General features: G+C 45.6%; 2 protein-coding genes across 2 annotated transcripts in view; one reads left to right on the top strand and one right to left on the bottom strand.

Annotated features, from left to right (window-relative positions):
- LOC135213642 (cytoplasmic 60S subunit biogenesis factor ZNF622-like) overlaps positions 1-25719 on the bottom strand; it is a gene marked incomplete in the record, with an annotated part of 424578 nt that overhangs the window by 123689 nt on the left and 275170 nt on the right.
- LOC135213873 (cytoplasmic 60S subunit biogenesis factor ZNF622-like) overlaps positions 1-25719 on the top strand; it is a 51080-nt gene that overhangs the window by 12584 nt on the left and 12777 nt on the right. Inside the window, 1 exon segment of the mRNA XM_064247972.1 lies at positions 17017-17025. Coding sequence (XP_064104042.1) covers positions 17017-17025 — 9 coding nt within the window.

Genomic DNA, 25719 nt, shown 5'->3' on the forward strand with positions numbered 1-25719 from the left:
ATCGAGATGTTGACTGCATAAGATTGCAGTCTTCCCTTTCCGTTTGAAGAATGTGGATAAGCTGGCAGTCACAAACTATTAAAGAATACGCAAATATGTTTTGTTGACGGCCTTTGGGCTCAGAGATTTGCTTCTGTCAAACAACAAAGCCCTTCACGATCTTTGAGTTCTGTGAAATCTCGAAAAACTCGCTCACCATCTACTTTTTGTCTCACCTGTTTTCTCGGAGTCAGACACTCGTGCGAGATCAGGAGACATATAGTAGCCCTGAGCTTTCTTGTTGACGAAGTCGGTTGCGTTTATACACCCCCGATGATCGTTTAAACATGAGACCAGGTTGGACTGTCAGGCAATTCGTCCTTCGGGACTGAATCGCCTTTTTGCTCCTCGCTCCTTTCTCCTGGCACCAGAAGCTCGAGTCAGGAGTGGCTCAGGAGTTTGATTCGCTAACGACGTTGGGTTGCGTTGAATACACCCCCCAAGGTTTGCTTAGCTTGAATCGCCCAGGCAGTCCAAACACTCATCCTTCAGCGAAGAATAGTGCCTTATGGTCTTCAGGGTACAGCCTTGCTGTCCTTGATTCGTCTGACTGGTCACTGGTCGGTCACCTGACGTTAGTACAGACGGACTGACTGTGCATGTCCGGAGATCGAAGCTTTCAATATGGAACTTAGACATAGTCTGAAGTTCTTGATGTCAAAGCATTCGAACATCTCCTACCTGTTAACTTCTTGCATGTGATCAGGAAGGCATTTTTCTAACACCCTAGATACGACAAAGAGGGTTATGAGATTTTAAGCCATCGTCACCAAGTTTTGGCTTTAGAGAACACAAGGCGGTGTGTCTCTAAGCTTTTCGTTATGGCCTAAGAATGGAAACCCGTTTTGTCCTTGGGCCAGGAGCTTGGAAGCAAGGATGGCACAAGTTAGTGGGCAGGAGCCAGAGAGAGTCCTGTGCCTGTCAGGTCTCTCAAGTTTTATCTACATAAACTCAAGAAAAGTCGAAGTCGTACGGACATCTGCAGTGTTCCGAAAGACCAGACTTGCCCATATCGAAGAACACCCTGGCTTTATGTTAAGGAGGTCTTTCAAAAAAAGCTCCTTCTTTGTGTTTGCACAAAGATTTGAAATCTTTTGATTTGAATGCTCACGAGGTGAGGGCACGGCCTCGGAAGCATTTCAACAGAGCATGGCACTCAGCAACATCCTGAGTACCATGTTTTAGCAAAGCAACTCTTGTGTTCAATTCACACTCCCTGCGAGATGTGAAGATGGCATATGAGATCTGCTGCTCGACTAGGGCCTTACGTGTCTGCAGACACAATCTTGGGGGCAAGAAGTACCACTCATCCTATCCTGTAGAAAATGGTTAGGAAGAGCTCTTAATTTAGTAGTTGAGTCGCCGACAACGGTGACTTCTTAACTCTTAAGCCTTAGTTAACACACCTTAACTTTGGCTAGGTGGGTCAGGTGGTGGTATATATTTTTATAATAAGGATTTTGACGAAGGAAAAATCTATTTCTGGGTGATTGGCTCGTGTCGCCCTATGAAAGTATCCTTAATATCATTCTTTCTAGGTAAAATTAGCCTAAAATTACCAGAGAAAAACAAATTAAGAAAATGTCAGTAAAACTGACTCGCTCACTCTTAAAAAGAAGTGTCGGTATGATAATAGGGGCGAGTGTGGAACACTACCACGAGACAAACACCAATTAGAACTTCCTATCAGAATCCCCCAAGAGAGAGCTGATACCAACGGGCGATGCAGCCTCTACTACTACTACTACTAGAGGAGCCACGGACAGCAGCGCCCCTAGCGACATCCTTAATTAAAACAGCTAAATACATCTTTGTCCTGCAAGGGGGGGAAACAAACCATAAAGGGGGGTTTCATAGGGCGACACGAGCCAATCACCCAGAAATAGATTTTTCCTTCGTCAAATCCCTTTTTCTGGGCTCAGCTCGTGTCGGCCTATGAAAGAGTACCAGAGAAACAGACAAGATGGGAAAAAAGGAACAATGAAAAACAGTGTAAAATGATGGATATAATATAAGTAAATCAATTACAGCATACAAACTAAGCACTTAAACTAACTTATACTAAACAGTAAAATAATAGAACGTTAGTAATCTTAAAGTACTTAAATGGTAATTAACAGTAAATTACAGTGCTGCATGTAATATAAAGAAAAAGGGGGATTTACTTAACAAAATTACAAAATATACAAACTCATGTGTCCTACCCTAGCATAAAAATAAGGGTAGGTACACTGAAATCCATCATTAATACAAGTATTGCAAAATATATACAAACACATTGTGTCCTACCCTAGCATAAAAATAAGGGTAGGTACACTGAAGTTCATCATAATTACAAAAATGGTGAATATATACAAACATAATGTGTCCTACCCTAGCATAAAAATAAGGGTAGGTACACTGAAGTACATTATCAGTACAAGTGTGGATGTCCCTAGCAAAAAAATAAGGGACAATCCACTATATGATTCAACGGCTAAGGCTATGATATTTGAGTAGCCTGGCGATAGGTGAGGCATGTTGGCTGATGTAGGTAGAAGGAGACCTGGATCTATACTACAACTACTATACAGTATCAGGGAAACTATGTTCCCGCTGCTACTGCTGAAACTTTAAAAGATTCCAAGGACTTTAGATAATGCCGTTTAAAGACTGTCGGGGATTTCCATCCAGTATACTTTCTAAGATCCTCAAAGTTCATATGTTGAAAATAATTAATTGAGGTGGCTACTCCCCTGATATCATGTGCTTTTGGGAATGACTCAGGGTTGGCTTGTTTTAATGAAGTAAAGGATTTGCTGTCTAATGCCTTTCACTGACAAGTACCACCTTTTTTCTCTCATGAAGAGAGCACCTGAGGATCTTGAAGAAGTAGCGAGATAGAAAGGCTCTTAAGAGTTGATACTGGGCAGAGAGAAGGATCCTGTGGAAGTGGGATAACCTTCCAAGGAGCCCACCTTGCAAGAGGATCCTCATTTTTGGCTAAAAGCTACTATCCGTAGCAAGTAGAACTTCTCCTGATGGGAGGAATTCCCCACATGACCCGCATCCCTGGATAGAGCCGACAGTTCTGAAATTCTGGCTCCTGAGGCTAGGCTTAATAAGAATAATGTCTTCCTCAGGAGCATTATGAATGTACAAGATGAGTTGTCAGTATCTGAAGCTAGTTTGAGGACATCATTTAAGAACCATGAAACTGTAAGTAGGCCTCTGAGAAGGTCTAAGTCTAGCACAGGCTTTAGGGATAGATGTGAAATAAGATTCAGTCAGATCTATCTGAAAACCTACTTGAAAGATTTTCTTCAAAGCCGATTTATGAGTGGTAATCGTGCTAGCTGCTAAACCTTTTTCAAACAAGGATCTGAAAAAGGATATAGCCAAATTAACTGTCATGGTTGTAGTGTTCGATTCTCTCAAGAAAGATGCTAATTTTTAACAGCTGAGTCATATTGTCTAATGGTTGACTCTCTCTTATCTGATTCTAGGAAGAGAATATTCTGTGGATCATGTCAGCATCTTTATTAGCCGCAAACTTCATGAAGTCCATAAAGTTAGGGTCTGGAGAGTTCCTGAGGAAGCGAACACAGTCCTCATTTGTACTGATTTTTGATAGCTTGGGATTGGGGATCCGTTGAGGTCGGAGACCCAATTCCAGAAGAAGAGGATACCAGTTGCTCTTGGGCCAGTCCGGTGCAATCAGAGCTACTATCCCTTTGAAAGACCTTAGTTTGCTTAGGACTTTCAAGAGAAGATTCACTGGAGGAAAAACATAAATTCTCCTCCACTGATTCCAATCCAACGCCAGGGCGTCCGTGGCATAAGCCAGAGGGTCCAGGTTGGGGGCCACATAGCAAGGGAGCTTGTGGTTCGCTTGTGAGGCGAAGAGATCCACTTGGAGACCTGGACTCTCAGGCTTACCCCACTGGAATGACCCGACGTCCAGAGACCACTCTGATTCCAGAGGAACTGACCGGGACAGGGCGTCTGCTATCACATTCCTTACTCCTGCCAGGTGAGTGGCAGACAGATGCCATTGTGTTTGTTTGCTAATGCAAAGATGGCTTATCATGACATGATTCACATGCTTGGATTTGGACCCTCCTCTGTTGATGCAATGAACTACCACTGCACTGTCCAAAACTAGCCTTAGATGAGACTTCTTCGGGGGAAGCAGTCTCTTCAGAGTAAGAAATACTGCCATTGCTTCCAACACGTTTATGTGGAGCTGGCGAAATTGAACTGACCAAGTCCCCTGAACCTGTTTGAAACTGAGAGTATCCCCCCCACCCGGACAGGGATGCATCCGTGTGAATGGTTAACACTGGGAGGGGATATTGAAGGGGTACTTTCTTGACTAAGTTCTTTACTTTTGACCAAGGCCGTAGTTGGTTGCGGAGGATCTGTGGAATTACTGACAACTTGTCTCGATATTTGGAGTTTGCTTTTGACCGCCAAATTCGATTTATATCTTTCAGTTCCACCTTGCTTTCAGAAGGATATCTGTTACCGAAGCAAACTGAAGAGACCCTAGGATTCTCTCCTGGTTTCTTCTTGACGTTTTGTTTGCATTTGAGAAATTGCCTGACAGATTTTGCTATTTCCTTCCGTTTGACCACTGGAATTGACAGATTGTGGGAAGACAAATCCATTGATTCCTAGCCACTGAAAACGAGATTCCGGAGTAAGTCTGGATTTCGTTTTGTTTATCTGGAACCCCAGATGTTCCAGAAAGTGAACTACCTTTTTGGTGGCTTTGAGACATTCCTCGACTGTTGGTGCCCAGATCAACCAATCGTCGAGGTATGCTGCTACCATGATTCCCTGAGCTCTCAATTGTTGTACAACCACTTCTGCTATCTTTGTGAATACCCTGGGGGCTACATTCAGACCGAAGGGCATCACTTTGAATGAGAATGTTTGATTTCCTAGCCTGAATCCTAGGAATGGGCGGAAGTGCCTGGCTATAGGGATATGATAGTATGCGTCTGTAAGATCGATGGAGCATGTGACGGCTCCACGCGGAAGTAAGGTCCTTACTTGCGAGAGGGTAAGCATCTTGAACTTGTCGCAACGAATGAAAGAGTTTAGCTTTGACAAGTCTAAGATTACCCTTCTTTTTGTTGAGCCTTTCTTGGCACGCTGAATAAGCGACCTTGAAATTTTAGATGTTTGACTCTCGCATAGCTCCTTTCTGAAGGAGTTCTTCCGCGTAATCTGTCAATTCCTTTGACGGTATCTGATGAATGATTTTGATTGGAGGAGGATCTTTGATCCAACTCCAGCTAATCCTTTGGACACTATGCTCTGTGCCCAATTGCTGAACCCCCACCTGTGGCGGAAGAGGAACAGCCTCCCTCCTACCTGGGGAGCCTCATTGTTGATGGGTGGGTGGGTTGGCCACCACGCCCTCCTCTGAACTGCCTGCTCCTCGTACCCCTTCCTGCGCCACGCTGACGAAAGTAACCTCTCGCCCTACCTCTCGGCTGAGTGTAGCCTTGAGCCTCATATGCAGGGTTGAAGGCCGGCGAGATAGCGTAGGAAGTGGATGGCTGAGATTGCGGGGGCAACAGGAGGATAGGCTGGTTCTGCTTTGAGCTGGCAGGTTGTCCCTGTTGGGTAACCGGGACCGCCTGCACAAATTGCTGCTGTTGCTGGAGTTTTTATATGGCTGGAACCTCTTACCAGCCTTCTTCTGTTTCTTGCCAGCAGTGGGAACGGATTCCTGTTTCCTCTTTGAGGAAATACCCCACCTAGCTCTAAGGCTCTGGTTGAGTCTAGCAGCTTCGTGGTGTACCTCGTTAACCGCGGACTCTGGGAAGAGATCCGCTCCCCACATGCTAGCGCCAAGAGTCTATTAGGCTCATGCCTGATGGTATATTCTGTAAGACATGCTTCCGGCAGTTCCTCCTAGCCTGGAAGAAGTCAAAAGCGTCCGTTAGAACCGTCTGGAACTGAGATTTCGCCAGAATCTTGAACAGCGGTTCCGTAGCGTAAGAGAGGGCAGCCATTTCCGTGATTATGAGGGAATTGAGGGACCTGCCAAACCTCAGTTCGCAGCATCAAACTCTGCCTGGATTAGGGAATCCGGCAGCCTTGGTAGTTTCTCGCCGAACTGTCCATAGCGCAGTCCGGTTTGAGCTTACCAAGCGTGAACGTAGCTGGCAAGTTCTCCCACAATTCTCCAAGAAGGCCGGGAAGAGCGGAGAAGTAGACTCCGCCTCCCTCACTGTGGGGATGGGCTCATCCTTGCGGACTGCCTGAAGGGACTTCCTCCCACTAATTTCGTGGCGAACGAACGGAAGAAAGAAAACCGCCTCTTCCGGTCGCACGAAAAAATAGTGAAGGGACTCGTTGTAGGCCTGGAGTTTGGTTGTTCGTAACACTTCCCAGTCCTCTCAAGGCAGTGGAACCCAGTTCCCGCTGAGGTCGTGATCTCTACTATATGGACGGACCGACTCCTTAGAGGATCTTGTCTTCCCTCGTCAGAGCCCGTTGGCACGTCAGCCTAGCATAAACCGATGAAAAGGGCTGCGTCAGGAACCCGGAGGGTAAAAACTCAGAAGTCCTCAATCATTATCGAGGTTTCCACACTCCGAGATTCGAGATCATTGCCAATCTTTGGAACCGGAGCGTAGGCAGCTACTCCCTCCCTGGGTTCCTCCAATAGAGAAAGCTTGGCAAGAGTTCAATATGGCGGGAGCTTGTTAAGTGAAGAATCCCCGTGCTTGACGCTGGGGAGACCTGGGGGCGGGAGGAACCTGAGGATAGCCCGTTCTTTTTTTTTTTTGCTGGTACTCGGCTCCCATCATTTTCCTCTCATTCTGTTAGAGAGGATCCTGGATTGATTGGCCAGATTGAGACAGATAGTGTTTTGACAACTGTGGGGCCAAACTCTGTCTGGCTCGAAACCGTGTCCCCAGTGGTCGGAGATTTTGCGAGCCCTACCAGCACGCCCACTCTGTCCATACACCCCTGCTGAGGCAAAGCCAGGAGGGATCAAAGGTGCTAAGGGTGCCTGCTACCCCTACCGGCGTAGCCGGAGTGGGAAGTGGAAGCGGTTGGCGGCGGGAGAAGGCAGTGACTCTGGCGGGGAGCGCGAGCCTTCTCCTTCGAAGCCTTGCTTCTGGATCTTCCTTTGAATTGAGAAGAGCTCGGCTTTGCCTTCACCGCCATCGGCCAATAGGAAGTCGACGACTTTTCTTAGCCGAAGAATGACGAAAGACGACTTCCTAGAAGTCGTCTTGGCTAAGAGTCTTCGGTTCTCTCTTTGCCCTTCTCCTAGGATGGTAGCCGAGGAGAGCGGGAAGAGCGAGTAGGGATCCCTCTCAAGATCCCGCAAAAGCCTTGGGGAATGAAAGCGGTTAGAAGAAGGGACAGGAAGGAAGATCCTGGAGCACCCAAGGAAAGAAAGACCTTGGGTGCGCTCGACAAACAGACCTCCTCCAACCAACAAATCCTCCACCCCTTACCTCCATAGGTTCAAGGTTTAAGGTCCAGGGTTCCAGGTCGACGTCCGGGACCTGAACTCCCTGGGAGGCTAAAAACCCAAATTAAAGATTGGCTGGAGGTCTTGCTTGGATGGAGGCTATCAGCGGGGCATGCGGACAAGGGGTCCAACGTAAACCCAGTCGGACTTGGCCCGCGGGGAATGATCTGGGACGGACCAGCTTCTTGTCCCAGAAATTGTAGGGCTGGCCTTTTGGCTTCGTCTTGCCCGAAGCCGACCCAACCCAAAACTACAATTTAACCTGCCTATAGGGTGGTCAACAGTCGCACCGGGCTTTCCGGTGGCGAGGGCGGCTTCCCTCACAACCGGTAGACCTGAAAGGAAAGGTGAGGATTAGCTGCAATGGTTGGAACGGGGTTAACCAAACTTACGCACTAGAAGTTGTTAGTTAAAAATGATAAGATGTAACGCCTATAATGGACTTACCCCATCTCCCATCTGACCCGACCAGGTCGTAGCAGGATGGGCGCAGGCTTCAAGGATGCCAGGACGATCGTCTCGTTGAACGACGTGGCACAGGGGGCGTGAGACCTACCATTCCATTCATGTCCACAGGGTCGAACAGCGTCGCGTTACACGCTGGGCGGGACCTGGCGAGTTGTAGCCTGTAAGTGGAAAAGTAACCTGAGTACCAAGTAAACCCACTTACAGTCTAAAACATATGCTCCGCTTGGTAGCCGGAAGGCGATAAAGTTAGATTAAAGACCCAGAGCCCCACGCCAAAAATACGTTGGTGGTAACCAGGTTGGTATCCTAGGCTATGGCTCCGCTGATGGCGGAGGCACAAAAATGGAAACCAACCAGGAGTGGTGGTAATTGGAAACCACGCGGTAAAACTAAGCGGGGCATGGTAGATAAAACTAATAATAATACCAAACAATTCATTGTAAAAATATTGTTACAATTAGGGTGGTATATCCTTAAATTAAACCAATAATAAAACAAACCTCTCTCCGCCCCCCGTCCTACTAGAAGAAGGTGCGTAGGTAAGGAGTAAGCTCCCTTCGGTAGGCCGGGGGATAGAGATATAAGGTATATAGTGTAGCAAGCAACCGACCACTCGTATAGTGCCCAACCCCGCCAGCATTAGCGGAGCCAGTAACCTTATGAACCAAAGGTGCCCCGGCTGGCGACCGGAAGGCTCTTTCGTATAGCAAGGGCGGTGGCTGGAGCAACACTGGGGAGGGGGGCGGGGGCGGTGGTTCCCGGCGTAACACGGCGGGAGCGGAGAGGAGGGAGGGAGGGATTGGCCTACTCCTCCCCTCCTCACCGACATACCCGGGCATGGAGGAACCCCTGGTACCTCAATGAGTGGTCGCCCTATACACCCCCGCGATGGGAGGAAACCCCTGGTCACCTCCGAGTAGGAGGTGAGAGAAGGCAGACTGGAGGTTTGTCATGACAACCAAGGGGTCCCCCCAGCTCCTTCCCTATACCAAGAAAGGGAAGGGCAGGGGCAGGGTAAGGTGGCAGTGGAATGGAAACACGTGGACCGGCAAGGGTTGCCTAGGCCTGCGAGCAACACAACCGTGAGGGGCAGGGCCCCGTGAACCAAGCGTTTACCAATACAAGGAACAAGCCTCATATGGCTAGCCTAACACCCTAAAGATAAAATAAATATATACATCGGAAAAGGTGGAAAGAGACAACTTTTAAGTAAAAGAGAAAAGAAGACCAGGAGGAGGCAGACTGGTTTCCAAGAAACAGAAGCCTACTCGGTAGCCAGCGATAGCCGATTGTAGAGCAAAAAGAGTGCGGGATGCTGGGCCGGCCAGAATAAACAATAATAACCCTAAACTACCAAGACTCGAGAGAATGGTAGGAGGGCTAAACTTAAACTAGCTAAAAACTCGATGTAAAACAATGGAACCGTGATAAGTAAGCCCATAAAGTATAATAATGTCCCAGTATGGAGGACCGGGAATTCCTTACTAGGCAGCATGGCATGGCCGCCACGAAGACAAACGGGGAATCCGTAGATATGACCTATTAAGAGGAAAATAACTGGTACCCGGAAAGACAAAAAATGTGGTAAAATATTACTTTATGCGTTTTACTCGTAAACTTCACACGGCCGTGGCAATTGCAGAGCGTTCCATCGTCAGAATAAAAGGATTAAATCCTGAAGATAGCCACAGCACAAGAAAAATCCTGCGTCTTGGACGCTAGGCGCTAAAAATTTAAGGATGTCCCGCTAGGGGGTGCCTGGCTGTCCGTCGGGCGTCCTCCTTAGTAGTAGTTAGTAGAGGCGCATCCCCTTTCCCGGTTGGATCAGCTCTCTTTCTTGGGGGATTCTGATAGGAACGTTGCTTAATTGGTGTTTTGGTCTCAGTTGGTAGTGTTCCACACTCGCCCCAGTTTATCATACCAGACCCACTCTTTTTCTAAGAGTGAGCGGAGTCAGGTTTTTTACTGACATTTTTTCTTAATTTTTGTTTTTTCTCTGGTAACTTTTAGGCTAATTTTTACCTAGAAAGAATGATATTAAGGAATACTTTTCATAAAGGCCGACACGAGCATGAGCCCCAAAGAAATATCTTTATTTTTACCTTCTTAGCCCTCATGGTCATGGTCAATATGGGGTCTAGTCACGTCGTCGGTCTCGCCCTTGTTGACAGATTACATCTGGACCGTGCACCAGCTATTACGGTGGTTCTACCTCGCTGGCCAACTCTTAGTAGTCACCAAGCAGACTTACGCTGGCAGTAACCACGAAGTCAGCTATGCTAAACAGGTAAGGAATCAAAGATATCAATTATCTGCTATTATATGTTTTCCTAAAATTCTTCTATTCTGTTCTACCCCTCCCACCACCAATAGGTTGGGATTCAGCCTATATTATATCTGACAGGTAAAGTTTCAATGGAAACAAAATTGATATTGTAATGATACAATTAAGTTTGTTCATACTTATACCGTGGCCAGAATAATAATTCATTACAAGGTACCCGCCCCCCTACCTACCTCCCCTCAGGAGACAGTGGTAAATAAAAATTATGAATAAAAGAAATGGGAATGAATTCCTGATACCCGCCACTCCCAAGCGGCGGAAGGGAATGGGTACTAACCGCACCTGACTCCCACTACGTGTGTCGTAAGTGTTTAAATTTCTGTCGGATTGCGGAAAAAAATACAGCTATATAATTATCTGCCAAGGTAAAGTCAGTAGAACAAAACTTTAATTGTATCATTACAATATCATTTTTAAAAAAATTCACCATAACTTTCTAAATATTGGTTCTAGAGACTTACCAATTTGTTTCGAAATTAATTAAGACAAATGATTTAATATTAACGGATAATGGTAAGAGTTTTAGAGTTAGAAGTTGCAGATTTCGACCATTTCGGACGAGTTAAATTTGACCGAATGCCGAAATTTTTTATATATTTTTTTATTTTTTTTATATGCCACCATATTTTCGGAGATAGAAAAAGCTACAAAGCCTTCCATTATTTTTTGTTTTTTGTTGGATTTTCATGAATTTGCGCACATTTTAGATATATGAAACTCTATAAAACCGGCTAATATGCAAAAGGTACGTAAATATTCAGGATAATGCGATGTAACGTGATTTCGGAGACCTTTGCGGCCGCAGGAATCGGGTGGCGAGCGGAGTGAAGGTAAATTCTATTTTTGTTTCAAAAATTCACCAAAATAAATCAATAAATCCTTCTAGGAGGACTTCAAATTTGTTTTCAAAATGAAGAAAATTGACGGAATATTCTACTAGGTGGTAACGAGTTTTAGCTTACATTGCGTTTTTTCAACTCTTTCGGTAGAGTCAAATTTGATCCCCAACCGAACGTGATTTTTTTTCTATTTATCGTGATTTATATGCAAATTATTTCGAAAAAGAGAAAAACTACAACCTTGCAATAATTTTTAGTTTAGTTGGATTCTACATGAATTGAAATTTGTGACACATTTTCATATATAAAACAACTTTATGTCAACAGCTAAATTTTAAAATGGTGGCGAAAACAGTTTTTCGACAATCGCACAAAAAAAATTCTGATTTTTTCGGCGAAGAGTTACTGCGCGGAACGTAAGGAAAATTTTTTTTTTTTTTTTTTGAGGGGGGGGGCATAAATTCACCATAAATCGAAAATATTTTGCTAGAGACTTTCCAAAGTCATTTGCCAAAATGAAGGTAAATGATTGAATATTACTAGAATAATAAGAGTTTTAGCTTATAAATTGGCGTTTTTCGGGACCATTTCGGTCGAGTCAAAGTTGACCAGAAAGTTGAAATTTTTTGCACTTAACGTTATTTATATGAAAATATTTCAAAATTAATAAAACAGCTACAACCATGGGTTGTTTGTTGTTGTATTGTGCATGAAACATTGCGACGCATTTGTTCCAATATATAAAAACTTTATGTAAACGGTAAATTAAAAGGGTGCAAACATTAGGAACAATCGCACGAAAAAACAAATTTATCGGAAGAGTTTATCGCTAACGAACGTAAGGAAAAAGTTTTTTCATAAATTCACCATAAATCGAAATATTGTGCTAGAGACGTCCGCAATTTTGTTTGCAAAATGAAAGGTAAATGACTTGAATATTACTATAATAATAAGAATTTCAGCTTACAATTGCGTTTCTCGACCATTTCGGTAGAGTCAAAAGTTGAAATTTTTTCAGCAATTATCGTTACCTTTATTAGATGAAAAAATTTATTTCAAAACTGTAAAAAAAGCTACAATCAGTGAGTAGTTTTTTGTTGTTATTGTACATGAAAGTTGCGCACAATTTTCATTATATAACTACGTTCATGTGAAAGGATAACATTTAAAATGGTGCAAAAATTATGTCAAAGTGACGAAACTAATTTTTTGAGATGTGTTACCCACTGCTACTTTTTAGTGCGATAAGAAAAAGAAAATTCGGCGCATTGCGCGCCTGCGTAGTGATTGTAACAAAACAAACAACAGTGTGATCCGTGAACTCCCAAGCATCCCCAAGGCGCGTGATTCCAAAAGTTTTCGGCTCGGCTAGGCCTATAAGTATTTTTTCCGACGCAATTTAAAAAAAAACTTTTCTTTGAGCCGACGTATGGATACGTCCAATCGGCATTACGGGAGGACAATTTTGACTCGACGTTTAATAAGCTCTAATTGGCAGTAAGAGGGTTAATTGAAAATGAAAATTCATTTTTATAATGTAATGCCAAAAATTCTATTAACAAGAAAAAAACTTCAATTCAATTGTTACAGTGTACGGCTATATGTACACTTTTGTGATAATTTTCAGGAATTTTAAGTAAGGGTTCTAATGATGAATAATAGGGAGGAAATTAAATAATGCTTCTAATGATTTAAAATATTACCTTGAGCATCCTTTTGAATATTAGAATTATTTTATGATGAATCTTACCCACTATTAAAGTTAGTTATATCCGGGTGCTGAATTAGGGCAAGTCTGCCATTCAAACAAAAAATCGAATGGCTGTTCCTGGATGACTGTCCTAGTTTTACTGTTCTCCACCAGGTGTTTTTCTGTTTTAAGTTCTTGTCATAATTCTCTTGCTGCCCATTGCGGTTAGGTGATTGTTGGTAATCTTATGAAATTTTGGCTTTGGTTAGTTAACACCTGTTTACGGTATGGTAATTTAATTTTCTTAAGATTTATCTTCCAACCGGAAGGCAAAACTAAATAACATCAGGCTATTGTAAGAACGATTTTGGTGTAACCAGGCTGTTGAAAATTGGAAGGAAGTTGATTGACATTCAGTTTTTGGTAACTTGGAACTACTAGATGTGAAGAATATAGGGAATTATCCTGAGAAATGTATGCCTGAATATGGTTCATATACAGGAAACGACAGGAAACCTAATATTCTTGTGAAAGCAAGTTAGTTAGGTCATGGACTTTAATGTCCTGTCAGGTTCAATCCTGGTTGTAGTGTCCCTTCATCTGCCAGCTATCCCTACTTCAGACTAGGCATTTTGGACTTGCCTTTCTGTAGCTTACCGCCTTCTGCTCCCCTAATTTGGTTCAGGAAAAGCGTAACGAGAAGTTAAAACATAAACATTTAAACCTAATTTTTAGATTCTAATACAAGTTGAAACTGAAGTTCGTGACAGGAACATTCTAAATCCCTCCATAGTGCCTCGCCCCTTTTTCGCATTCCTGTTTCGAAGTAAAGGTGTTGGTGCCCAAGCCTAGGACTGCCCTGCGACAGCTTGGTAAATGTCCGCCTGCCAGGGGAACCAGGAGTTTTGTTCCTCAGGATAATGGGGTTCTGTGCCCCCAACACCTTACTTCCCCGCCCTTTTCATGGTCTGAATCTCCGTTTAAAGGCGTTTTCGCCTAAGGACCGTTTAAACTTAAAGCGTTCGCCATAAGGACCGTTTAAACGCGTTCGCCTAACGGACTTAAAGCGTTCATATAATGGGGCCGTTTTGGTAAGCGTAATCCTCGCCTCTGTAGGCACATTTTGCCTCGTCATCAACACCCAAGTTTGAGGTCGTTTAGCATGCATAGGATTATTAATATATAGGTTAAATATACCAATTTTTATTGAGATGAATAATGCATCTGTTGCGAGTTTTAACCAATTTAAATATGTTGGTTCTCCTATTAAAGAGCATTTCGGTTGACTGTTTATCTTCTTGGCATTTTGGTTTTCGGTTAATTCTACATTCTTGGATCTGCTAGCAATATTCCCTTTATTTCTTTGTAGTGCTTGTTTGTTTCTTGCCTGCTTTCTCTTCGGACCTAATCAGCAAACATCTCTTACTACTGCCTCAATTAATATTTCTACTTTTCAACGTCTACACTGTCTGTAGATTCTACCAGGTTCTCTCCAAGTTAGATATTATACTAGTTTCGCGCTTTCTAAACCAACATTTCATGTATCGAATGTTTCAAGATGTTTACGTTCGCTTTCAAGGACCGATTGGTGGGAGAGTTGTTGTAGGCTCCCTCTCCCACTGCCTTCTAATCTTCCCTTCCCATGTTCTTGCGCCTTGTTTTCTTCCCCTCAGTTTGGACTTGGGCGGACGTAGTTCGAGTCGTACAGGACTTGACTAGAGTCCTGAGCCACTTAAACTGTCTTCCCTTTCATCGAGTCGTGGTGGATGCGCTACAGCACTCAGCTACTGTTGTACCCTCACTTATCAGACAAGTTGTCGCTTTCTTTGTTCCGCCAAGGGTTTGCCAAAGAAAGAAAGAGCAATCCTTTAAGCTTTGTTTACCTCCTTTTTTGTTGGCAGCTTGTCCTCCTCGGTTGTCCGCTGGCAGGAAGAAGAGTTTGAAATGGAGTTGGAGGAGGAAGGAAACTCGTTCGAAAACTGGTGCTCGGCGGTTTTTGTTGCAACCTCTTTTGCTGTAATCCTCATTTTGTTCAGGAAAGATGCCACTTAGAGCAATACCGTCTTGCTTTTTCGTTAGATATTAATTTAGGCACCCTCAAAAATTATTGGGAATGAGAACCAAACACTTTTCTCCTATTCGAGAGCATTTTGTAACTTTTCCTCGGTGCCTTGGACGCACAAATCTCCGCCTTTCGATCTGCCATTGGCTTGTCATCTCGGTCTCTTATAAAGTTACCGGCGAGAGTCAGGAAGACTGACTCATGGCAAAACAAACAAATGCTTATTAGCACTTATGAATTCTAGACTGACACGACCATGCTGATGGAGTTTCAATCTAGCTTGTGAGTTGTTACTTTTTACTCATATGCTAACCACTGTACACGTCTCTGCGGCAGCTGTGAGTAGTGGCGGATGGCCCCGCAAATCAAGGGAGTTTTGTAAAAGCCAGCTTTCAGGGTTTGGGTCTCCAAGCAGGAGTTTAGCGAGGAAAGGACAAAACGTAAAACCTCATTTCTGCATGGCTGCAGGTAATGTCCTCAAGCTTATACTCACTTGGTTTGGAAGAAGTCGAGAACACTTTCGTCTTCCTGTCTGATTATTTTGCCCCAGGGGCGGCCCACTTTTTTTTTTTTTCGGGGCTAAAAGGGGACGAATTTAAAAAAAAAAAAGAGAGTATACTATTCGATAGTCCTTGTTTTATACCTTTCCACGGGATAAGTGTGGGAACCTCGGGTTTCTGGGACATTGACAGTTGACCATCCTAACAATGCATGGAGGAGACTTGGGTGACCAGTACCTTACATGGTGGAGACGGTGTGAAGGGCATCTGTGATTCTTTCTTGGTTGGTTGTCCTACCACTGGTTTTAAATCCTCCCTCTTATAGCTTCCTTTGTCTTCTTGAGCAGAAATTCTCTCATAAGTTCTCCTTTTGTCATACAATCAACTTACCTGTCAGATAATATCCACCTAGCTAAGACTCCGTTCGTCCCCGACAGAAATTCAAATTTCGCGACCACTCGCTACAGGTTAGGTCAGGTGAATCTACCGGCCTGCCCTGGGCGGCAGGACTAGGAAACCATCCCGTTTTCTATCATATTTTCTCTCGTCGCCGGGGTGGTATCAACAATTGTTGTTTGTTTTACCCTCCTGACTTTTAGAGTTTCATTTTTCAAACCTTTGATCAACGTTTTTCGGGCTTTTTTGGTGACGTATTTGGATCGTGTTTTGGCCATTCGCTACTGTGGACTGTTTTTGGGAATAACCTCTTTTGGATTTTATTTCTCAGTATTGTCTGATTCTAATGTGAGTGTGAAGCAATGTGTGTGAATGTCAGGCTGCAGGGTGAGGATACGAAAGCTTCGGTTGCTCCTCACACCCTTGTATGCCGTAAATGTAGGGGGTTTTCCAGTGTTCTGCTATTAATACCTGGTAAGGGAATGCGAGGGCGATTGAATGGCAGAAGAAGTGTGGAAGACTTTGACTTGTCTTGATTTTGTGAAGAATTAGAGAGGGATAGAATTAGACGATTGAAAAGGTCGGTGAGTTCAAGGCTATTGAGCCTTTCACTGATAATTCTAATCCTAACTGATGTCAGATTCTCCCTATGTTATCTCATTCTCAGAGTGCTTTTTCTGGGATTCATTCGGCATCGGCAAATCGCCAATCTGAAAGCTACAATTAGAGACATGAAGTCCAAGATGGCGGACTTCAAAGGTAAAGGAGCTAGTGAAACGTGAACATTACCTTGTGAAGTGCGGTTCTCCCCAGTGTTGTGGAGGGGGCGTTTCGTTTGGATCGTCCCACTTGCGACGCTCCAGGCCTAGACCCTTCTTCCAAGCTCACCAAGCCCAGAGGTAGAAGGAAAAGTCGAAAGACTTAAGGTAGGTTGTGGGGGATTCCCAAACGGTCAGGACGTCCCACTTCAGCTAGCTCTGCTTCAGGTGGCAGGCGGCTCAAGGGCGCTTTAGAAAAAGCGTCATTTCGCGAGTGTTTCTCGTCATCTCCCTCCCTCCCTCACCTAAACGACGGGTGGAAGGAATCGAACTTGGTTCAAGGATCCGCTGAAGCGTCATATGAAGTCCTGATATCGATTCTAGTCCAGAGCGTTTCTCAGATGACGCTCCGTCAGCTAGCCAAGAAAGCAAAGGGGAGGGGCGTCAGCGTCACCTGAAGGTACGTACCGGAAGTACCCTTTCCTTCCTTATTCTTCCCCGGAGTGGATGACGAAAGGACGTCCATGCACTGGACGTGGGCGAAGCAGTCAAGAAAGATCATCATGGCAGTTTCAAGAGCAGCTGGTCATCTCTAGTTGGGAGTTTTAGCGCCACGGTCGGAAGGACGTGACGGCTTCCTAATTAAGGAAAGTCCTCGTCCTCTTTGTCACCTGTTCAACGAGAAGCGTCATACCAGACGGGAAACGTTCTAAACGTCTTTATATGAAGCGTCTAGTTCTGAGAAAGCCCGGAGTGCAGGATGCTTACGAGAGTTTTCGTAACACCGGAGAGACGTAAGACGTCTTTTTAGACGCGAAGCGTCATTGGAAAAGGAACTTAGACGATTGACGCTCCGTCCAATTTAATTATGACGGCCAAGTAGGACGCCCTTTGGAGAGCGGAGCGTCGTTCCAAGCGCGAACGCGTTCATCGAGACGTCGATCAAAAGACGGTTCATCCATGAACGCTGGGGTGCGAACTAAGAAACGTCATGTAAGCGGGAAGCCGTCTTCTAAAATTCTCAGAGAAGCGAAGCCTATGACGCCTTCGAAAGACTATTAGGGGGAAGCGTGAAAGGCGGAAGGAGTATTCCTATTCCCTTAGCCCCTCTCCTATTAGGAGTTTTTGTCTCCTCAAGAATACGAACGTTCTGGCTAAGGGAGAGCGGAGAAGCATGTGGCATCCCGAGTTTAGAGGTAAAAAACTCGGATGACGAATATAGTGGAAGAGAAGGTCTCTCTAAACTATAAGTGTTGACTACCCTACTTCTGGGGGTGGAGTCGGAGAAGAGGTTAGTTGACTCCTGAGCCGCTCCTACCTTCTCCAGCTGCTCGCTCTTTTCCAGTACTAAGAACGAAGAAGCCTTCCGGTTACTTTTCATTTGTATGACAAATGAAACCTACCATATCGATGAAAAGCGCTTTACATTCCTTAGACTCGTGGATGGAAAGTCTAAGGAAAGACTTAGTAAAGGACAGTCTTCTGTATGCCTCCAGCAAGATTGGCTGGGCAAACGAGGCGTTTGGTATCAACGGGACGGGGGAGGCAATAATGGGTATTGCTCCCCCTTCCCTTCTACAACCGAAAAACAGATTTTTCGACTTTGGTTGACGGCTTCAAGGCGTCCAAAGTCTCAATTCTGCACGGCTTACATGGGCGGGTAATTTCGGAACTGGATCATCTCCTCAAGGGACTCTTTCGTGTATTGGAAGTTTTTAAACTTCTTAGATTGGGTCCCTTGGGGTTGATGGTCCAAGAAAGCAAAAGATGTTCGGAAGGAATCGAACCTGAAAGCCCTGTTATGCCATAACTGTCTTGTTATTGACAAGGCGGTACAGGATGGATCTTTTGAAATAACCATCTTTGTTTGGGGCAGGCTCTATTAAAGAAAAAGGTACTGTATCTGGCGCCTTCTTAACTAAGGCAGTCTCACATGCTCAGAGAGCAGCCACTTCTATATGCGCCTCTATCTGAACTTTTTGTTTTCCCTTCTCAGTTCGTAAAGGTAACCATTGCGCATTCTTAACTGAAGAAGGCGACTCAGGATCTTCTGACGCAGTCCAGCTAGGAAGAAGAAACCTGTTTCTGGCATCTGGACAAGAAAGGACCTAGTACATCAGTTGCAGCCCTTTTCGCGGTGGTCCGACCTCGCAAGGGGAACCTCCCGCAAGAAGGAGGCTCCGGAGAAGATAGGTAGGTTCTGCCTTTCGTCCCTTTAAGAACGGGAAAACATGAAACATCTCTCCTCCAAGCACCAGTAGGTGCCATGGGGGGCCCGGGGGGTGGGGGGGGGAGGGGGGGTTTGGGGGCTCCTGGGATTTGTGGAGCCTGGACACTGATAAACGCAATAACGCCGTTGTTCATTGGCTTATCATAAGGAAGGGATATCGTATCCCTTTCCTGACACTCCTCCCTAACGTCAATACCAAGGGAACTATCAGCCAGTACAGGATCCGTGCTGAGGGATACTCTTCGATCGATGGTGGAACAAATGTGGGACAAGAGAGCGATAGAACTAGTACTGGATCAAAACTCCCCGGGGTTTTACAATCGCCTTTTTCTAGTTGCGAAAGCCTCGGGAGGCTGGAGACCAGTACTGGACGTCAGCTCTCTGAACAAATTTGTTCAGAAGGAGAAGTTCTCCATGGAGACTTCTGCTTCAGTCCTAGCGTCATTACGACAAGGAGATTGGATGGTGTCTCTAGATCTCCAGGACGCCTACTTTCACGTCCCGATCCACCCTTCATCGAAGAAGTACCTCCGTTTCATGACGGGGGGAAGGATCTTTCAGTTCAGAGCCTTGTGTTTCGGCCTGTCCACAGCTCCTCAGGTCTTCACAAGCCTGATGAAGAATGTGGCGAGGTTTCTTCACCTCAAAGGAGTGAATGTCTCTATGTATCTGGACGACTGGCTCATCAGGGCCAGATCGGAGAGACAGTGCTTGGAGGACCTAAAGTTAACTCTCGATTTAATCAAAGCGTTGGGATTGCTGGTGAACCTCGAGAAGTCTCAGCTGACCCCCAGACAAGACCTAGTCTATCTGGGGATTCGGATGGATTCTCGGGGTTTTCGAGTTTTTCCTTCGCAAGAGAGAATCGCAAAAGGTTTGCGGATAGTCTCTCTCTTCTTAGAGAAGCAACAAACGTCGGCGAGGGAATGGTTGAGCCTTCTGGGGACGCTTTCCTCGCTACAACAATTCGTCCCTCTAGGAAGACTGCATGTACGTCCTCTTCAATTCTTCCTCAAGAGGTCTTGGAGCTGGAAAAACCGGCACAACTGTCGGACTTTTCCCATTCCAGTGGAGATAAAAGTCACACCTACAGTGGTGGTTGCTCCCTCTGGAAGAGAACAATGGGATCTCTCTAAGAACACGAACCCAGACCTAGTGTTGTTCTCGAGCGTCGGAGAGAGGTTGGGGAGCGACATTAGGCTTAGAGGAAGTGTCAGGCACCTGGGAACCAGCACAGGTGTCTTGGCACATAAACTGCAAAAGAGCTCTTCGCCGTACATCTGGCTTGAAGAGCCTAGAACCTCTGGTGTCAAACAAGGTAGTGCAAGTAAACGTGGACAACACCACCGCACTTGCCTACATTCGGAAACGGGAGGACTCACTCCTCGTTCCTTTACGAGCTCACGAGAGATCTATTGCTTTGGACGTCTCCCACAGGAACATCTCCCTGCTGACAAGGTTCGTACAGGGAGTAGGAATGTGAGGGCGGACAGGCTCAGCAGGAGGAACCAGGTCCTTCATACAGAATGGACACTACACGAGGAAGTGTGTCTCGATCTCTGGTCTCTGTGGGGAACTCCTCATGTGGATCTCTTCGCAACATTCATTTCAAAAAGGCTCCCAGTGTTTTGCTCGGTCGTGGAAGATCCAAGAGCACTTATGGTAGACGCCTTCCTGCTAAACTGGTCTCGAGTAGACGTTTATGCTTTTCCCCCATTCAAAATCCTGGGGTTAGTAATGAAAAAGTTTGTGGCGTCAAAGGAGACGAGGATGACGTTAATAGCCCCCTTTTGCCGGCCCAGGAATGGTTCACGGAGGTGGTAGAGTGGATCGTAGACTTTCAAGATCCCTACCAAGAAGGGACGGATCTTCTCAGACAACCACACTTCAAGAGGTACCATCAAAACCTCCCCGTCTCGCTCTGACTGCCTTTCGACTATCGAAAGACTTGTCAGAGCGAAGAGGCTTTTCTCGCGAAGTGGCAAGCGCGATCGCGAGAGCACGCAGAACCTCCACTAACGAAAGTATACCAGTCGAAGTGGGGAGGTATTTAGAAGGTGTGTGTAGATCCAAGAAGTTGTCCTCCTCCACTACACCTCTATAGCGGTAAATTGCTGATTTCCTGCTATTCCTGAGAGTAAAATCTCATCTAGCCGTATCCACAATAAAGGGATACAGAAGTATGCTCTCGGCTGTATTCAGGAACAGAGGATTAGATCTGGCAAATAATAAAGATCTCCACGATCTCATAAGATCTTTTGAGACTTCAAAGTCTAAGGAACCAGTACCTCCGAACTGGAACCTGGACGTAGTCTCAATATCTGTCATCGGATAGATTCGAACCTCCTCATCTGGCATCGTTTAGAGACATAACAGAAAAATGCCTATTCCTATTATCTTTAGCTACGGCAAAGAGAATTAGTGAATTACATGCTCTGCAGGATAAAGTAGGATTCAAGGGAGACTCGGCTATTTGCTCGTTTAAGACCCTTTTTTGAGCGAAAAAAAAGATCCCACGAATCCCTGGCCTAAGTCATTCGAAGTCAAAGGAATGTCGAGTCTCGTAGGCAGAGAAGCAGAGAGGTCTCTATGCCCTGTTAGAGCGCTGAAGTTCTACCTTCAGAGAAAGCGTCAGTTGGGAGGCTCTAACAAGGTCTTTGGGTTGGGGCGCGGTAAAAGACCCCACAAGACTGATGTCCAAGAATGCTCTGGCGTTCTTTGTAAGAAACGTCATTACGGACGCTCATAAGGTCTGTCCTGACGAACAGTTACAACTACTGAGAGTAAAAGCTCATGAAGTAAGAGCTGTAGCGACGTCTCTCTCGTTTTATAAGAATATGTCGCTTAAAAACACATAGATACAACATTTTGGAGATGCAACTCAGTATTTGCATCTCATTACTTGAAAGACGTTCGTGACATATGAGAAGTGTTTTTCTCTAGGTCCTTTCGTATCGGCGGATACGATTCTGGGTACGGGAGCCGACACCAATCCTTAATATGTATATACTTTTCTTCTTTTTGGATATGGTCTGGAGTCTCTTCGAACAATAGAGGACTTAGGCTAGCACGGGCGGCCGTCTGTGTTGTTCAGTAAGAGGACTCTTGTCATATCCAATTAGATGAGTATAATTTTTTTTTTTTTTGAAAGTATGTATGTGTGCGTAGTGGTTGAGTTACGGTTGTTGTGACGAGTTCGGGAGGGATAACTCGTAACAATCCTTAGTTCTAACATATGGTTAGGATCAGTGGTCGGGATTGGTTGTGTGCTCCTTCATAAGGTGTATTGTCATATAAGTGGATCAGCACCCATTGACAAAGTCCTTTTAGGCTCTGCCGAGTAAGTGGATAAGACCCCATCGGCAGAACCCACAAGAACTCTTGGCCATAGATCATATATCTCGCTAAAGTTTCTTGAGGTGATGCAGACTACTGGGCAAACACCCACGAAGTCCTACCACCTATCAGGTAGGAACCAAGGTTTTATGTTGTTTACCTGTCTATTCCATATAGTAGCTGTCTCTTACCCTCCACCGAAGGGTGCCAATCAGCTATGTATATATCTGACAGGTAAGTTGATTGTATGAAAATGATATTGTTATGATACAATAAGTTTCATACATACTTACCTGGGGCAGATATATACAATTAAAGGCCCACCCAGCCTCCCCGCAGGAGACAGGTGGAAAGAGAGAAAATATGATAGAAAAACGGGATGGTTCTAGTTCCTGCCGCCCAGGGCGGCCGGCCGGTAGATCACCTGACCTACCTGTAGCGAGTGGCGCGAAATTTGAATTTCTGTCGGGACGACGGAGTCTTAGCTATGTATATATCTGCCAGGTAAGTATGTATGAAAACTTTATTGTATCATAACAATATCATTTTTAGTAGGAGGTTGTATATAAAGGGAATGATGGTCCAAGATTAGTTCTTTGGGAAAAGTTCCTTAAGTAATTGGAGATATTCATGGATATTTTGAGACTTAATTATAGGAAGTGTATGCCCACATACTTTTTGGTTTTCTAGCATGGTTTCAGTGCCTTTCCAAAGATCGGTCAGACTTGTGGTACACATGCAGAACGTATTCCACTTACCAATACATCCTCAGTCATGCAAGTCCCTTCAAGATGTTTTTACAAGATGTTTCGTCGTCTGTTCCGGCGCAAGTGGCAGCCCCTATAATAGATGCCATCCGGGTGGAGATGGCGCCCCTTCCGGAGAACCAGGAGGACTTGATGGCAGGGGAAGTGGCTGCCATCAGCATCCACACTGAACCCATGGCCATTGGGGACGAGGTAAGTGAGGCAGGGAGTTTCCTTAGTCCTACTCCTTCCTCCTCTTCTTTCCTGGGCTTCTCTAAGCCCACCCCTACTTGGGAAGGATCGCTTTCAGTCATTCCCAAGATCAAAACTATGAAAAATCCCTGCCAAAGGGATCAAAACCAGCTCCGTCAACGGCGACTAAGTCATCTCCGGCCCCACGGCTGTTGACTTCGTCAGCTGAGTCGCCTGCTGCCAAGGATTATCTCCCCTCCAAAGGGTCGAGAGCCAAGTCCGCCAAGTCCAAGGCGACGGAGTCTGGCTTCGATCACAAGACGCTCTCTAACCTTCTATTATCGAGGATTTGGGAAGCAGTAGATGAGAGGTTTGAGTCGTTACGACTCGCCTCCGACTCTTACGTCTCCGGCCAGGCGATAACATCTTTGGTGGCCGAGAGGATCAAGCCCTTGGAAGATATGATGTCTGGATTTTTCCACTCAGTATCCCCGGCACTGGCTATGTCAGTGGCGGATGCGTCAAAGCTACCGCCATTCCATAAGAACAACCTGTGGCGGTTAGCTTTACATGCCCCATTTTTCGGATGGGAAGCTAACAATTGAAGGGTGTGGAACCCGTCCGTTGGAGGACTTTGAGCTCTTCCTGCCGGGTCTCCGATTTCCCTTTCCCGGATTTGTCAGACTAGCGGAACACGCGCTAGTTAGGGTAGACAAGGTCCCAAAGGAGACAGTGATCTTCCCTAGGGACCAAGCCCAAGCTGTTTGGGCACGCACCCTCACCAACTGGGACTGCGTCAACACCAGGTTGACGCCACACAAAGGTACCTTTACCATGTTTGAGACCCCAGTCCAGGTTCCGTCGCCCTGTACAGACTAAGGTAGTGGAACTAACTTTGCAAGCAGTAGCAGAGGACAAACCCCTATCGGTACTAAAAGAGACAGAGGCTACCTCTCTTCTCTTCTCAGCAAGTAGGGAATTCTGGAACGATGCCCCGGCCACGTTTACTTCAGGTAAACTCGATCCGGATTGTGCTTCTACTTTGTTCTCCAAGAAGCTGCCTAAAATTCCGGACCATTTTATTAAGCCGGAATTTGAGGCAAAGACAATCTATCAACTCCGTCACTACGGCGGAGTTACTAGCTACCACCTATCAAGATGAACAAGTGTTCCAGGTTATGACGAAAAGTCTATTACAGACTTTTCAGTCAGACCTCTACGACTTTGGGATGGCAAGGCGGGCTTGCAGGAAATATGTCCTGGCAGAGGCCTCCATAAGGCATGAGCCATAATAGGCTAATTAAATCGTTCAATCGTGGGGAGGAAAACCTTTTCCCACAACGAAGAGGTTGACAACGTCTCCTCGAGAAGCATCCAGAGCCAACCAGAGCCTACGGGTTAGGTGGGGACTCCCCTTCAAGCAGAAGTTTGAGACCCCCGGACATCAAGCCAGACCCAAGAAACTTTCAAGGAGATTCAATCCTTAAAAGGGCCTCCCGTCCGCAAACAGTCGTTCAAGCGGTTCCGGTCCCTCAAGTAGGTAAGCCTTCGACATCGAAGGCTCACCCGCAGCAGCAGTTTGTCTTACTGCAAAGTCCGCCGGCCAAACAACCTTCAACCTCCACAGCTATTATAACCTCCCCAGCCTTTAACCCCGCCTACGAAGCTATAGATTCATTTCGCAGCTACAGCAGGCATGCGGGTAGTAGCAGGGTTTCCGAGGAGGTAGAGGTTACAGACTGGCAACCAACCAATGAGAGCCGGCAGGTAGGAGGGAGATTGTATCTCTTCCGGGACCATTGGACCTTCAGTCCATGGGCCCACAGTATAGTCTCCAAAGGGTCTGGGGTGGAAATGGAAGAAAGGACCCCCCTTGGCCAGTAAAATTTTATCAGATTCCAACGGCGGACCTGGTGGAGTATACCAAAGATCTCCTACAAAAGCAGGCCATAAAAAGAGTGCCAAGGGATAAAAATTCCAAGGACGTCTGTTCAGTGTCCCAAAGAAGGACTCGGACAAAAGAAGAGTGATTCTGGACTTGTCGCGTCTCAACTCATACATTCTTTGCAATAAGTTCTGCATGTTGACAGTCTCGCAGGTGCGGACCTTACTTCCCGTGGGGCTGTCACCACCTCTATAGATCTTACAGACGCTTACTATCATGTTCCAATAGCAAGGAACTTCTCTCCGTACCTAGGCTTCAGGCTAGGAAACAAGGCTTACTCATTCAGAGTCATGCCGTTCGGGCTCAACATTGCGCCCAGGATATTCACCAAACCAGGAGAGACGATAGTCCAAGAACTGAGAACTCAAGGGGTTATGTTAGTAGCCTATCTAGGACGACTGGCTAATTTGGGGCAGCCAGCGTCAAAGAAAAAGTGCCGCAAATTGACAGCCAAAGTGATAGAATTCTTAAAATTTCTGGGCTTCCAGATAAACAAGGAGAAATCTCGGCTGGTTCTGGCTTCCCGCTTCCAATGGTTGGGAATCCAATGGGACCTAATAAGACACAAGCTATCTCTTCCACCCAAAAAGGCCAAAGAGATAGCAGCGGCTACCAATCAGTTCCTCAAGAACAAAAAGGCGTCTCGGCGTACCCAAGAGAGAATCCTAGGTTCACTACAGTTCTCGTC

The sequence above is a fragment of the Macrobrachium nipponense genome, chromosome 43, assembly GCF_015104395.2.
Source record: "Macrobrachium nipponense isolate FS-2020 chromosome 43, ASM1510439v2, whole genome shotgun sequence".
Taxonomy (NCBI): Eukaryota; Metazoa; Arthropoda; class Malacostraca; order Decapoda; family Palaemonidae; genus Macrobrachium; species Macrobrachium nipponense.